The sequence below is a fragment of the Cajanus cajan genome, chromosome 6 (assembly GCF_000230855.2).
Source record: "Cajanus cajan strain Asha chromosome 6, NIPB_CcT2T_4, whole genome shotgun sequence".
Classification (NCBI taxonomy): Eukaryota; Viridiplantae; Streptophyta; class Magnoliopsida; order Fabales; family Fabaceae; genus Cajanus; species Cajanus cajan.
The window spans coordinates 40,365,845-40,379,440 of NC_138522.1; the positions used below are offsets into that span (position 1 = coordinate 40,365,845).

General features: G+C 34.8%; 1 protein-coding gene across 1 annotated transcript; it reads right to left on the reverse strand.

Moving 5' to 3' along the window:
* Positions 1 to 3,743: 3,743 nt before the first annotated feature.
* LOC109809304 (uncharacterized) lies at positions 3,744 to 6,039 on the reverse strand. Its single transcript, XM_083077066.1, has 2 exons — positions 5,718 to 6,039; positions 3,744 to 5,179 (listed from the first exon to the last, which is right to left on the reverse strand). The coding sequence occupies exons 1-2, from the start codon at positions 5,925 to 5,927 to the stop codon at positions 4,031 to 4,033; spliced, it is 1,359 nt and encodes a 452-aa protein (XP_082933192.1). The 5' UTR covers positions 5,928 to 6,039; the 3' UTR covers positions 3,744 to 4,030.
* Positions 6,040 to 13,596: the final 7,557 nt, after the last annotated feature.

Consider the following 13,596-nt stretch of genomic DNA (forward strand, 5'->3'; position numbering starts at 1 on the left):
AGGCCGGCTTTTTTTTTTATATTATTTTTTTATTTTCCATCTGACTCGTTCGCCTCAGGTTAATTTTAGCCCTTTTTTTTCTTAAGGATCACTTCCCCTGCTTCACACTCTCTTTCAGTTACCATCTAATGTTCCACATAAAAATCTCAAGAATTCAGTCTTCGGTTTTGGGTTTAAAAGAATACTTATAGTAGTAGGCGAGGCTCCTTTATGCTTTATTTAAATCCTGATTAATTAATTAAAAGAATACTTATGTTAACCTATCGAGAGTAGAAGTGTACATCCAAGTATACCGGGTGTATTTACTTCTTAATGTTGGGTTGCTAATTTAGTCATCTTTTTTCTCATTCGGTTATTCCTAGCTAGCAAGGGAACGAGGAGAAAATAGCAAGTTGCTTTACTTATTCGTATCTACCCTTCTTTAGATCTTTATTATCATCAAACTTTTGCTTTCTTTTTCCGGAATTTTGCTTGATATACAAAATGGTGATTACGCCTTGGCACAAAAAATAAGTATCCGAGCGTACTGCTGAAATCTAAAGACATAAATGGATCTAATGCAAAAGAGATATATAAGGCAGATACCAACTTAAAATGTATTCAGATTTTGTGTATGGTTTCTTTTCTTGTGGACCACCATTGCATCTGTTACATCTATCAAACAGCAAAAATACTGACTATAAGAGATAAATACGTTATGATTAGTTTTTTTTAATGTAAAATAATTCCTAAGATTGATATTTTGTTGGATTTATATTCTTTAGTCTTAGATGATCGTCCTTAAATATAAATCTTAAAGAGTATTGATCTAGTAAGGTAATTAGTTTCACGGAACATCGGTCTTAGAACTACACTGTAAAAGTTAATAAAAATAACTTTTAAGTATCTGATCTTCAATTTCATCCCTTGAATTTTTTGCCAATACATCCAATAATGGTAGAGAAATTAAATACCGGGGTCCACATTAGTGTCACATATGTGTATATACTATATACCTGATGGTTATGCAAGCAGTATATAATTCTACTTTGAATCAAATCCTCTATTTTGAAATTCGAACTAAATTTCTCTTTTCTATTGTAGTCTTAAACGGAGGTAAAGGTAGAAAGTTGTGGTTGAAGTTCAGGGTGCATTGAACATGACTAATTATTGTAATCCGTATGGTTGGCTAGTTGTTTTACTCCTTCTTGTCCACATTGTGAGTTCATTGTAGGCTTCCACATCAGTGATGAAGTTAGTCTTGAGAATTCTGGTGTAGTCAAATACGAGTGAGTAAAGTTTACATTTGAAAGGAATGGGAAGATTTATAAATTAAATGTCTTAAAATTTGGGGTCAACATATAGATAATATCAGATTCATTGGTGTGATTAATTCATTCGATGTAGTTACTTGACTTGTTGAGCCATCCGCGTTCATAACAAGTTGCATCCAAGAGGATGGTTCGAATGATGGACACACAAGCGACTGATGAAGCCATGTGGAAGGCCCTTGTGAATGAAGTATGTGTGCATGTTGAACCCTTGTCAACGCTATCAAATGGTAATTGAAAAACTTCCTCTCTATATTTGTGTATAGAAGACTCTAATGAGGCACAATTAAGCATTTCAGTTAGAATAAAAGTTTCATACGGAAAAGAAATTAATTATGTATAAGAGAGAAAAAAAAAATTGGAGATCCCTTTAATCAGAAAAATAAAAAATATAGTTGTACATTTATAATATTAGTTATACTTGTCTTTATTGATAATTTTTATTCAATAGAAACTAATGTGTTATCATCTAAACAAACACTAGTAAAGGATATTTTTGTTGATATAACGAGACTGAAATTCAATTAATTAAAAATATAGAAATTAAACCATGAAAATTCAACAGCATGTTATATTTTTATGCCAACTAAGAAAGGATGTGTACCAGCATAAATCATGTACAAATGATAAGATAAAGTCGGATTATTTTCGAAAATGACAACATGGAAGTGTAATGACAGGGAGAAAATAATTTAGTTGTAATGAAGGCATATAATAATACTAGTACTTTTTTTAATATATTTTTTTGTAAATTAATAAATAACCCATGTGAAACCACACATTCATGAGGTAACTGATTATTGGTGAAATACATGAAAATCCAATTACAATGTTATTCTTTTAATGCCATCAATGGCACGAGGAAAGGATAAATGAAACAATAAATTTGTGGCTGTAAAGGAGTGCAATAATACCGTGATACAAACTTGTAGGTTGTAACGATCAAATATGCTTATCCTGTCTTCCGTTACATAGTACAAATAATTCACACTTGATTCATATGTGAGCCACGTATTGTCTTGTCTTGCACAAGTTGAGCTGCGCCTAGAGATGAAATTGCATCACATTTTAACAATTTTATTTAGCTACCTAGCCCGACAACATTGTTTACATAGTGCCTTGCTTACTCTAGAAATATGGTACCACTTTATTTCTCCCTAGCATGCCAGGGCGATATATCCCTAACTTGAGTCCCCTTCTGTCTTTGACCAGTAACAAGTAACAAACTATGCTTCTTGGACATTACATCTTAAATTATACTTTCTCACTCCTTTTTTTATTCATAGTTTTTGTTAGAATTTATCATTTTCTTCATTATCATTTTATTAAAATCAATAACTTATTAATTTTTTTTCTCATTTTTACCTTTGATAATTAATATATGTTTACTGAATAATGTGTCTATTTATTTCTAATGTTTATTTATTTTTTCTCTAACCACTTATGTGAAGTTAATGTTGTATTTAAAAAGATATGTTTCAATGAAATATTATAAAAATAATAAATAATAAAATAAGAAAGTAAGTAATAAATATTTTTAAAAATTAAAATTTTAATTATTTTCTTAAGTCTCGTGCAAAATCTTAAACAATTATGAATAAAAAACGAAAGGAGTAATTTTTCACGTTACAACAAATAATAGTCGATATAATCGAGAGCATCAATATGCTGGGATAAATAAGATGGAGAGAGCATACGATATAATTACCCGATAGTCGTCGAATTATAGAACCATTCATCCTACAAAGACAACTCACACTTGGACGAGGAGGAGCCCAAGTGTTTATGAGTGATGATTGATGAGTCAAATCCAAAGGATTATGATCTTGTCATTGTCTCTGTTGATACATTGGTTGCATTCCTGTATCTTCCGTGTTTATATAATATAGCCTTCTCAAATAATAGCAGTATTATTGATGTAAACAAACATTAAACTCTTATTCACTGTCCTTTGCTTAGTATACACAATTCTCCCTAACAATGATTCATCGCTATGTCTGTTTTTTCTCCAATGTAATCCTAATAGCTGACAATTGTTCTTCAGAAAATACAGTTTTTTCACCCTCTAGAAAGCTCATTTTATTAACTTAGACAACATACATAATATGATTTATTATTTTTGTTGGACCAATTTTTCTTTAGCCTGAATATTCACCACCGACCTCTTAGATTTCTTTATTTTTATTTGCTGTAATCGATATTTGAGCCTATTCAAAGTTAAATTGGTTGGGTTTGAATTTTAGAGGCTTAATGCCTGCCTGAAAAACTCATAAGAAACAGAGTGAGAATTAGTAAAATAAAAACAAAAGAAATCTACCCGCCTAATATTCCGAATCTTAGAGGGCGTAATTAAGGGGTCATATGCCGTTTTATTATTGATCCCCTGCATCCAAACGAAAGAAAGAAAAGGCTAGAGAACCAGGGGATATAAGGTTCAGCAAGAACGTGATCATGGTTCATGGAAATAAAACTCATAAATGTAAAAGTTACATATCTGAATGGCATCACTTACTAGCTGATAGGGCATGATTTCTGGTCATTAAACGATCGATGTCAGGGAAGAAAAAAAAAATAGACAGATAAGAAATTGGTAGTTACTAAAGACTGCCCGGCATCCAATTCAATGAACCAGAAGTTATTAAAATCCTACATTCGGGCTTTCTACAATGGTAAATATGTCTTCAATCCAATGCATATCATGACTTGATAATGCATTGGGATCATTTTCTAAGCTTCTCTTTCATCCTCTCAACAGCAGACCTAATAGTATCCTCATCCTTGCAGAAGGTAAATCTGACTAGATTCTTTCCCTCTTCAGGATTCAAGTAAAATACACTGGTAGGGATTGCCACCACTCCCACTTCTTTAACAAGATATTCACAAAATGCAACATCATTTTCCAGTCCAAAAGGGGTGTGATCTACAACCACAAAGTAGGTTCCACTGGATGGGAATACCTTGAAGCCGACAGCATTCAATCCTTCAACCAAGATAGCTCTCTTTGCCATATAATCCCTCTTCAGCTCTGCATAGTAAGAGTCTGGGGCTCTAAGAGCAGCTGCAGCAGCACACTGAAAAGGATGGGAGGTTGCGAAAGTAAGGTAAGCGTGTGCCTGTCGCACTCCCCATGTTAAGTGTGGGGGTGCTATGGCCCAACCAATCTTCCATCCTGTCAAGGAGAATGTCTTCCCCAAGGAATTCATTGTCACGGTCCTTTCGTACATTCCAGGCAAAGAAGCCATGGAAATGTGCTCCATATCAAATGCCAACTTATCATAAACTTCATCAGTGAAAACTAGAACATCATTCTCAATGCAAAGAGATGCAATGGCATTGAGCTCCTCTCGAGTGAACATCTTTCCAGTAGGGTTGTGAGGGGTATTTATAAGAATGGCACGGGTATTCTTTGAGATAGCAGACTTCAGCTCTTCAAGAGGAACAGCAAAATCTGGAGGGCGCAAAGTGACGCCTTTTACTTTTGCACCAGCCATGGACAAAGTGGCCTCATAAGAATCATAAAAAGGAGCAAAGAGGATAACCTCATCACCAGGATTTATTAATCCTAATATAGTTGCAGCAATTGCTTCTGTGCATCCAGATGTAACAGTAACTTCCTTTTCAGGGTCTACCACTAGTCCAGTATCTTTCTTAAATCTGTCAGCAATGGCAAGGTTCAGTTCTGGAATTCCATAACCCCGGGCATACTGATTTCTCCCATCCCTGATTGCCTGAATCGCCACTTCCTTTACAAATTCTGGACCATCAAAGTTGGGAAAGCCTTGACCAAGGTTTATGGCTCCATGCTTGATGGCAAGCAAGCTCATTTGTGTGAAGATTGTTGTCTGAAACTTCTCTAAGCGCTTCGCAATCTGACAAACAAATGACAATCAGCAAGAATCAAAGTAAACATATGGCTCAACTATGAACTATAAACTATAAACTTGTCGTAAATTCCCATGTCTATTTCCTTTCTTTCGACAATATTTTCGTATGTCATATCCCTGGATTCAGGCATTAGCCATTCAGAAATTCAAAACCATAAGATGAAGAACGGCCAAGCAAACAAGCTCAATCAACTTAAACACAATCAAGATCTTAGTCATATGGTCTTCATTCAGCAGTTATAAATGTGTTGAATGTGCAAGGCGTGGATTGAACATTGAAGTGAATCCATTTATTTCCCTCTACAACCCCAAAACGCTCCGCTTTGTAGGAGGCAAGATATGATGATCTAAGCAAGGTTTCAACTTCACACACGAAACAGGCTAACATCCCCAAATGAATTGAAACTAAATAGCAGTAAATATGAAAGAAGAGTAAATAGTAACGCAATTAACATTGTGACATAATGAAAGCGAAAAGTATTTTGAGGTGAGATCTAAAGATGCAGAATAATAAGGGGTGAACCTGCAAAGGTTGATGCGCTTTGTGGGTGACGGCGTCGTTTTGAGTGGAAACAGTAGACATAGTGGCGGTAATGGAAGATGCGAAGTTCGGGGTTGGAGGGAAAGGGAAAGAGGGTTTGTAAAAGGGATTAGAAAAGGCTAAGAATTTGGAAGAAGGCGTGAATCTCATGAGTTTATATGGGCAGTTACTAGCAATAGCATAAAGCTGCATAGCATGCGAGTTAAGACTTAAGACTTAGGAGTCGAATTTGATTCTTTCTTTGCCTAGCGCTGACGGCGGCTAAGGCTGCGTCCGCTACAGAGAATCATCAAATCATAGTATCTCATTTTTATTTTTATTTATGTATTTTGTATTTTCTAGACACGCGTGCCACATGCATTCCATGAATCCCTGCATCCTAGCCTACGTCAGGTTTCTATATTTCACCGTGATGATTGCTTCGGACCCAATACACGTTTCTTCCACCGTTGATGCATCAGGTTCGGGACACCCTAAACCTTCCTCACGCCTTCATTCCACGTTAATACGCATTATTCTCAGCTTTATCATCTAATTACTTGTTCAGTTAATTTCAGCCATCGGTTTTCTTACTCTATTATCATAAATATTAAATACCATTCCCCTTTAAACCTTCTGTAAGGTAATATCTACCGTTTTAATATTTAAAAATATTTCAAATAAATTATAGTATTAATTTTTTTAATTTGCCCCTCTATAATTATTTAAACACCACAATCATAAATAGGAAAGTATACTGTTTTAGTAAAATTGCATAAAATGTGATACTTGTAAGAGAATGTATCATGCAATTATATACTCCATTTGATTAAAATGTTCAAATATTTTTTTCTTATATTTTTATTTATTTTTACCTTTTAATTTATATAGTTTAAAATAATTTTTTAATCATTATTTTTATCTTTTATTATTTATAGTCCCTATAATTTAAGATAGATTTTTTTAGTTTTTATACGTACAATTTTTAATCCTTTAAATTCTATTATTAAGTTTTATTAAATTTTTTTAATATTGTTTATTTTTTGTTAACGTGATAGAGGTCTTTAATTATGTGAGAATTAAAAAAAGTATCTCAATGTGTGTGGTAGTGATAATACAAAAGAGACACAAAATATTAAAAGACCTAATTTAGAATAATTCTAACAAAATAAATTTGACATTAGACACAAAAATTTACAATTGTGTGAGGGTAAAAAAAGTATTTCAACAATGAGTGATGTTGCAAGTGAAGGTACATTGTAACGACCCAGCTGGTCACTACACACCGCAAACACACTAGAAACACCACACAGAAAGGAACAAGTGTATACATATAGGGTCTATAATATATACATATACATGATCCAAGTCTGGATAGAGTTAAAGTCTACAAAATACAACAAAAGCTACTACACTAAGTAGCTATACATTAAAAAATCCTAGAAAATCAACTCCGTCTGCCAACTACAGACTCACCATCAGCCACCAACCTATCCCTGCTTTGCTCTCATACATAGTATGATCATTGCAGTCCAAACATCATGGAGACAACAAAGGGTAAGCTAGTGAAAAGAAATTAGTATACATATATGGCAATATGATAACAGCTACAACTATCAGCACACCAGCACAACTTATGTTACACCACAACATTCAACAATATCAGCACCGCAAAGCGACAATAACAGCACCACAATAGTGGCTAATAACAGTACCGACATAGCGGCTATAACAGCACCACAATAGTGGCTAGTAATCATCATACAGCTCAGCTAACACAGCTCACAGCACAGCACATCAAATCAGCATTTAAAATCATCAATAACAGCACAGCTCAGCACAGCTATATACATCTATTATAGCTTAACATCATCTTTCAGCATTACATCTAGTCAGCACAACATATTCATCAATTTCAGCAAATTTCAGCATATAACACCTCATCCTCATACGCGCCCGGCGCACTCATGGTCGCGCCCAGCGTGGCACGACCAGAGAGCACTAGGAGCTAGTGCGCCCGGCGCAAGAGTGCTCGCGCCCGGCGTGACCCAGCCAGAGAGCCCAAGGCTCTCACGCGCCTGGCGCAATTCAGCTTTGCGCCCAGCGCACATCCAGGCAGAGACTCCAAAGATTCTCACGCGCCCAGCGTGGCCTAACCCGCGCCCAGTGTGGCCTAACCCGCGCCCAGCGTGGGTAAGGCAGAGACCTACCAAGGTTTTGCGCCTGTTAAGTCTCAATTTTACCTCTTTTTGGATGAGACTTATTGAACAAATTCCACTCATCCTTTGAACCATTGCAATATAATTGTTCTCTTTTTGGTTCATTTTGTGTGCAGATATAACTAACCCAAATTCATCTAACAATACCTTAATCCACCTCATTTTTTGTGCAGGTATTGAGGAAGAGTGGAAAGTTGAAGACTCTTAGGATTGGAAACCTAAGAAGCTAAGGAGCAGAGAAGAGGTTCTGCGTCGGGCTCAATATAACCCGCGCTGGGCGTGACAAAAACAGAGTATTTCATCTCTACCAGTTATATTGCGCCGGGCGCAAAAGGAATTGAGCCGGACGCAAAAGGAATTAAGCCGGGCGCAAAAGGAATTGTGTCGGGCTTGTGTTGAGACAGAGAGTGCTTGACTTCTCTGGAAGAACTTGCGCCGGGCGCGAAGAATTGTGCGCCGGGCGCGGAACCCTAATCTGATCTCCCTGGCTCGTATTTGAAGCCATTTTCAGGGATTTTTCTCTCGATTCTCACATTGGGCGCCTTCAGGAGCTGTGGAAGGGATTCCCAGGGCTTGGGATCGTCCGTGTGCGGATCTTTCCTTCGGTTCTTCATCCTCCTTTCATCTCTATTTTGTATTTGCCCTCTTTGTTGAGTGGTTTCACCCATTTTGTGGGGTTAGATGTAACCAACGTACTCTATTGTAATCTTTACGATTTTAATGATATATATACATGTTGTTTTATTCTTTGTTGTGTTTGTTTCTATTCTTAATGCTTGCTTTGGATTGATCACCCTTTGCATGATTTAAGGTTCCATGGGTATTGGAAAATAACCTTTGAAACTAGTTCTGAAACATATGCCTAGTGGTGATTGTATCTAGGGATAGAGCTTGACCCATTAGTAGTCTTAAACCCTAGCCCGTAATGCGGGTGTAGATATTGGGTACTCAAGGGATTGATATTCAATATCCGCACCTAGGCTCTTTCTCTAAGGGATTAGGTTTGAGTAAACTTATGGGTTGACTAAGCAATGAATTCAACAAGAGATTAAGGATACATTAGTGTTACGTTTGGTGAAATCTGACCCCCACAACCTCACAATACCACAATACCATTCCTTACCTTTTCCACTCACAAAACAATATTTATTTACAGCTTTCATTCCAATAGTCACAACTTTGAATTCACTGCACAAACTATGAAATTGGAATTATTCTTTAGTCACGAATAGTCAATAAATGCTTATATTACCTTCTAATCCCTGTGGATACGATATTTTTATTACTTGAACGGCCGGTATACTTGCCGTGTTTGAGACCGTTGATAGAATTAAACGAATTTACAAATATTAACAAAAGTGTTTCAACGGAAATCTCAACAGCGCCCGGCGCAATTCATATTGCGCCCAGCGCCTCTCTAGCAGAGACTCCCAACGAGCCTCCGCGCCCAGCGCGACAATGGTGGCGCCCAGAGCGGCACTAGAAAACCCAACACATAGCACAACTAATATCGCGCCCGGCGTGGTCCAGGTCACGCCCGGCATAGGCCATCCAGAGGCTCTCCTTCTCAAGCTCGCCCGGCGCATACACCTTTGCGCCTGGCGGCTTGCCTAAAAGGAGCCTCCAGGTGGTCACGCACCCGGCGCGAAGAACAGTGCCCAGTGCGAGGTTCAGCAGCTACTTTCCCAAGTTCGAAAATTTTGACCAAAACCTACAAAAAATCCACTTTTCCAGCACATGCAATCCATTCAAAGTAACACATTTTCAACCCACAGCTCAAAAACACCACCTTTTTACACATGCAACCACAATCAAAGGAAATGCAAAAAATTTTCAAAACCCCCAAAGAACCCTAAAAACGAAATTCATCACACACAGCCACAAATCATTCAAGTAGTCAGTCAGCCACCAAATGAGTTCGTGAACTCGTCTTCAACAAAACACAGCCAAAACTAGCTTCCCTTACCTCGGTACGAAGAATCTGAGCTCCGGGAAGAGAGAAACGAGAAGAAGATGAAATGAGCTTGCACGGGGGAAGAGAAGAGAAGAATGTCCGCAACCACAGCAACACCAAACCTTCAAGAATCAGCACCTTGAGACAGCAAGTAGAAATCAATGAAGGAGGCAAAGAGAGAATGAAAGAGTGGGAATGAGAGTGAGTGAGAAGAGAGTGTCGGGGAGAGAAAAGGAAAAGAAAAGGGGGTCTCACATACATAAGAGACACAAAGTGACAAAAGATCTAATTTAAAGTAACTCCAACTAAATAAATTCGACATCAAATATAAAAGTCTTCAATTGTGCGAGGGTGAAAAAAAAGTGTCCCAATAATATGTGTAGTGGGTGAAAGAACAAAAGATTCACAAAATATTAAAAATTTAATTTAGAGTAATTTTAATAAAATAAATTTAACATCATACATATTGAATTAATAGCTTAAAAAAGCAAAAAAAATAGAAAATATTATAAATAAAAAATAACAATATGGATTAAAATATTTAAAAAGTGTACAAACTGAGATTAAAAATGATCCAAAAAAGATAAATACATAGTCTAAAAGTATCTATTTTTAATTATAAACTAAAAAGTAAATAAGTGAAATTATAGAATTACAAAATATTTTAACCAAACATTAATTTATTGTGTGTGTGTGTATGTTATAGATAATTTTGAAAAAGGAAAAAATTTAAGACTTGTATATTGATCTTAATAAAAAAAAAACTTACTTTTTCTAAATTTTATTGAACTAATTATTTATATTTTATCCATAACATCTATAATAATATATAAAAGAAATATTTTATTATACTTTTGTGTTATATTTTATTTTTTCTCATTAAATTATATTTAAAGATAAAATTTGAAAAGTATAAATAATAAAATATCTGTTCTTTTTAAAATAATAACTATTCTTTTTTCAAAAAAATATTAATTTTTTTATGAAGACACATAATATTTGTTTTCCTGCTAGTAATAATAAAGATAGTAGAAAACAATTTGACAACTAAATTTTCGAGGATAGCATTTATAACTTGCCGTATCATTTGGTTTCATTTACATATTGTTATAGACTGTTATATAAATGATTTCCGGTTGTATTCCTTTGCTAATGCAAATGGATAATATGGTATTTTTTTCATATTTATTTTTATAATATATTTTTAAATCATTCAGCTCATATAATTAAATAAAAAATTAATGAATGTCTTTTATTTAGTTTTATATTAATTGCTAAATTTTTAGTATTAATTTTTTCATCGATCTTTTTATTTGTACATTATTCATCATAAAAACATTGAAGTGATTGTCAATTAATTTTTTTTTAAGGAAAAAGACTTAACTCATTCATTTCATTCATAATAATTGAAGCAGTACATGGAGGGATAAAATCACAAGAGTGGGGAATAGTAAAACATCTTGACGTTCCGACTAGGGAATATGCGACATGATTGACTTGTTTCCTGATAAATCTAACCTTAAGGTTGTTATGTGAGGTGAGTAGAGATCTACATTGTACTAGAATGATACCAAACTCTAAATGGTGAATAGAGGCTCATTGAGGTTGTCAATAACCTGCTTGTAGTCTGTTTCAACGCAAACCAACTCATATGGGAGAGTTAGCAACCATTGAAGCGCTTCCAAGAGGGCAACAACTTCCGCTTTGTGTGGTGGGAGTAGTCCCGACTGCCAAACTGTCTTTATTGCCATAATTGACCCACTAGAGTCAATTATATTTATAACCTTAAAATTCATTTTTATACAAATATGTTATTATTTGGAAATGATCCCAATTTTAGATTTTCTATCCATTTAAATTTTTTTATCTTATACAAAATAAGATTGTAATGCAAAAGATATATTATTATTCACATTGTGCGAGAGATGTTTTTGGGTAAACCCTAAACTCAACCAAGATAGCACTATTGTCATAATCATTACAAAAAGTAACATTCAACTGTTACAAAATAATAAAAGTTCTTGAATATATTTATGGTGAAAACCTCATCAACAACATTATGTATAAAATATGCATGTATCAAAGCTTCATAACATACATAATCATATATTCATATATTATACATTAAATTATGCATAATAGAACAATTATTGATTTAAATATCGAAAATCCTTTTACAAGTATAAAGCACGTGATGTTTAGAAGTTGAGCTTCATAATATACGTAATCATATATTCATATATTATACATTAAATTTCGCATAATAGAACAATTGTTAATTTAAGGTTAAAAATCTCTTTTGGTCCCTTATAATATTTTTTTTGTTTCAATTTAATCTCACTTTAATTTTAGGTATCAATTTGGTCCCCAATAATTTAAATCATTGCAATTTGGGACTTTCATCTAAATGATTTAAACGGAGTTAACTGGTGGTCACGTAGATGCCAGGTGGATGCCATGTAGACGCCACGTAGGTGGATCCCAAAATACTTGAATACACCTGGAACTAGAACGGCCCGTTCTGAAACCAGAACAGCCCGTTCTGGTTACACTATTGGTGTGTAAATTTTGTAGCTGGAACGGGCCGTTCTAGATGCAAAATTAACACACCAACAGTGTAACCAGAATGGGCCGTTCTGGTTCCAAAATTTCGTGTAAAAAAAACCAAAGTACAAAGCATTTCAAACACTAGATTTGGTAATATTGTTAATGGGGATTGATAACTTCAATTGCTAAACATTTGGGTTATACAGTGTATCATTAAGGACGATGCAGTGTATCACTAAGGACAATGGTAACAAGTTTTATTTCATTGTTAGTCAAACTGGAGTGAACCACTTACTACCAAATTGACACTATACAGTCAAGGATGAAACGAAACGGTGTTTCCCCTTGAAGTCATTGACGATGTACCCCAACAATAAAAACCTGTTCTTGAGGAGGTACAACCTAAATTTTTGTGATTTAGGGTTTTCCTTCAGCGTTACCCAGATGATTTCCTTTCTCAATAATTTCTTTGAACTTTTTTAGTATATGTTATGTTCTGAATTTTTGTTTTCAATTTCTCAACCATGTTTCTGTCTTTGAATTTATGATATATTATGAATTTTTATTTTCAATTTTTGAATCACATTGCGGCATTTTAGTCAAAATTTTGAACTGGATAAGTTCAAATCAAAGAAGGATTTTGGAAGGTCTTATTTTATTTGATTCTTTTTTTTTTTTAGTTTTATTCATAAATGAATATTAATTCTTTATATTTTTTTATTATATTTTTATTAATATAGATATAATAAAAAAAATACAATAAAAAGCATGAAGTTGGCATTCTGGAACGGGCCGTTCTAATAGCAGAACGGCTCGTTCTGGTTTCAAAACAGCCCGTTCTGATGCACTCATGTTGTGTTAAATTTGCATTTGGAATGACCCGTTCCAGTTACAAAATTAACACATAACATGTGCATGCAGAACGGGTCGTTCTGGTTTCAAAACGGGTCGTTCTGGTTCCAAGTGTATTTCATGACATTTGGCATCCACCTATGCATCTACGTGGTATCTACCTGACATCCACGTCAGCAGGAGTTAACCCCGTTTAAATCATTTGGACGGAAGTCCCAAATTGCAATGATTTAAATTATTGGGAATCAAATTGAGATCTAAAATTAAAGTGGAACTAAATTGAAATAAAAAAATATTATCAAGGACCAAA

What these genes read in the sequence shown, in the direction of transcription:
- LOC109809304 (XM_083077066.1), bottom strand. Translation starts at nt 5,927, where the DNA reads ATGCAGCTTTATGCTATTGCTAGTAACTGCCCATATAAACTCATGAGA. An exon ending in AAGCGCATCAACCTTTGCAG is followed by an intron (nt 5,180 to 5,717) that starts GTTCACCCCTTA and finishes TTTGTTTGTCAG; the next exon opens with ATTGCGAAGCGCTTAGAGAA.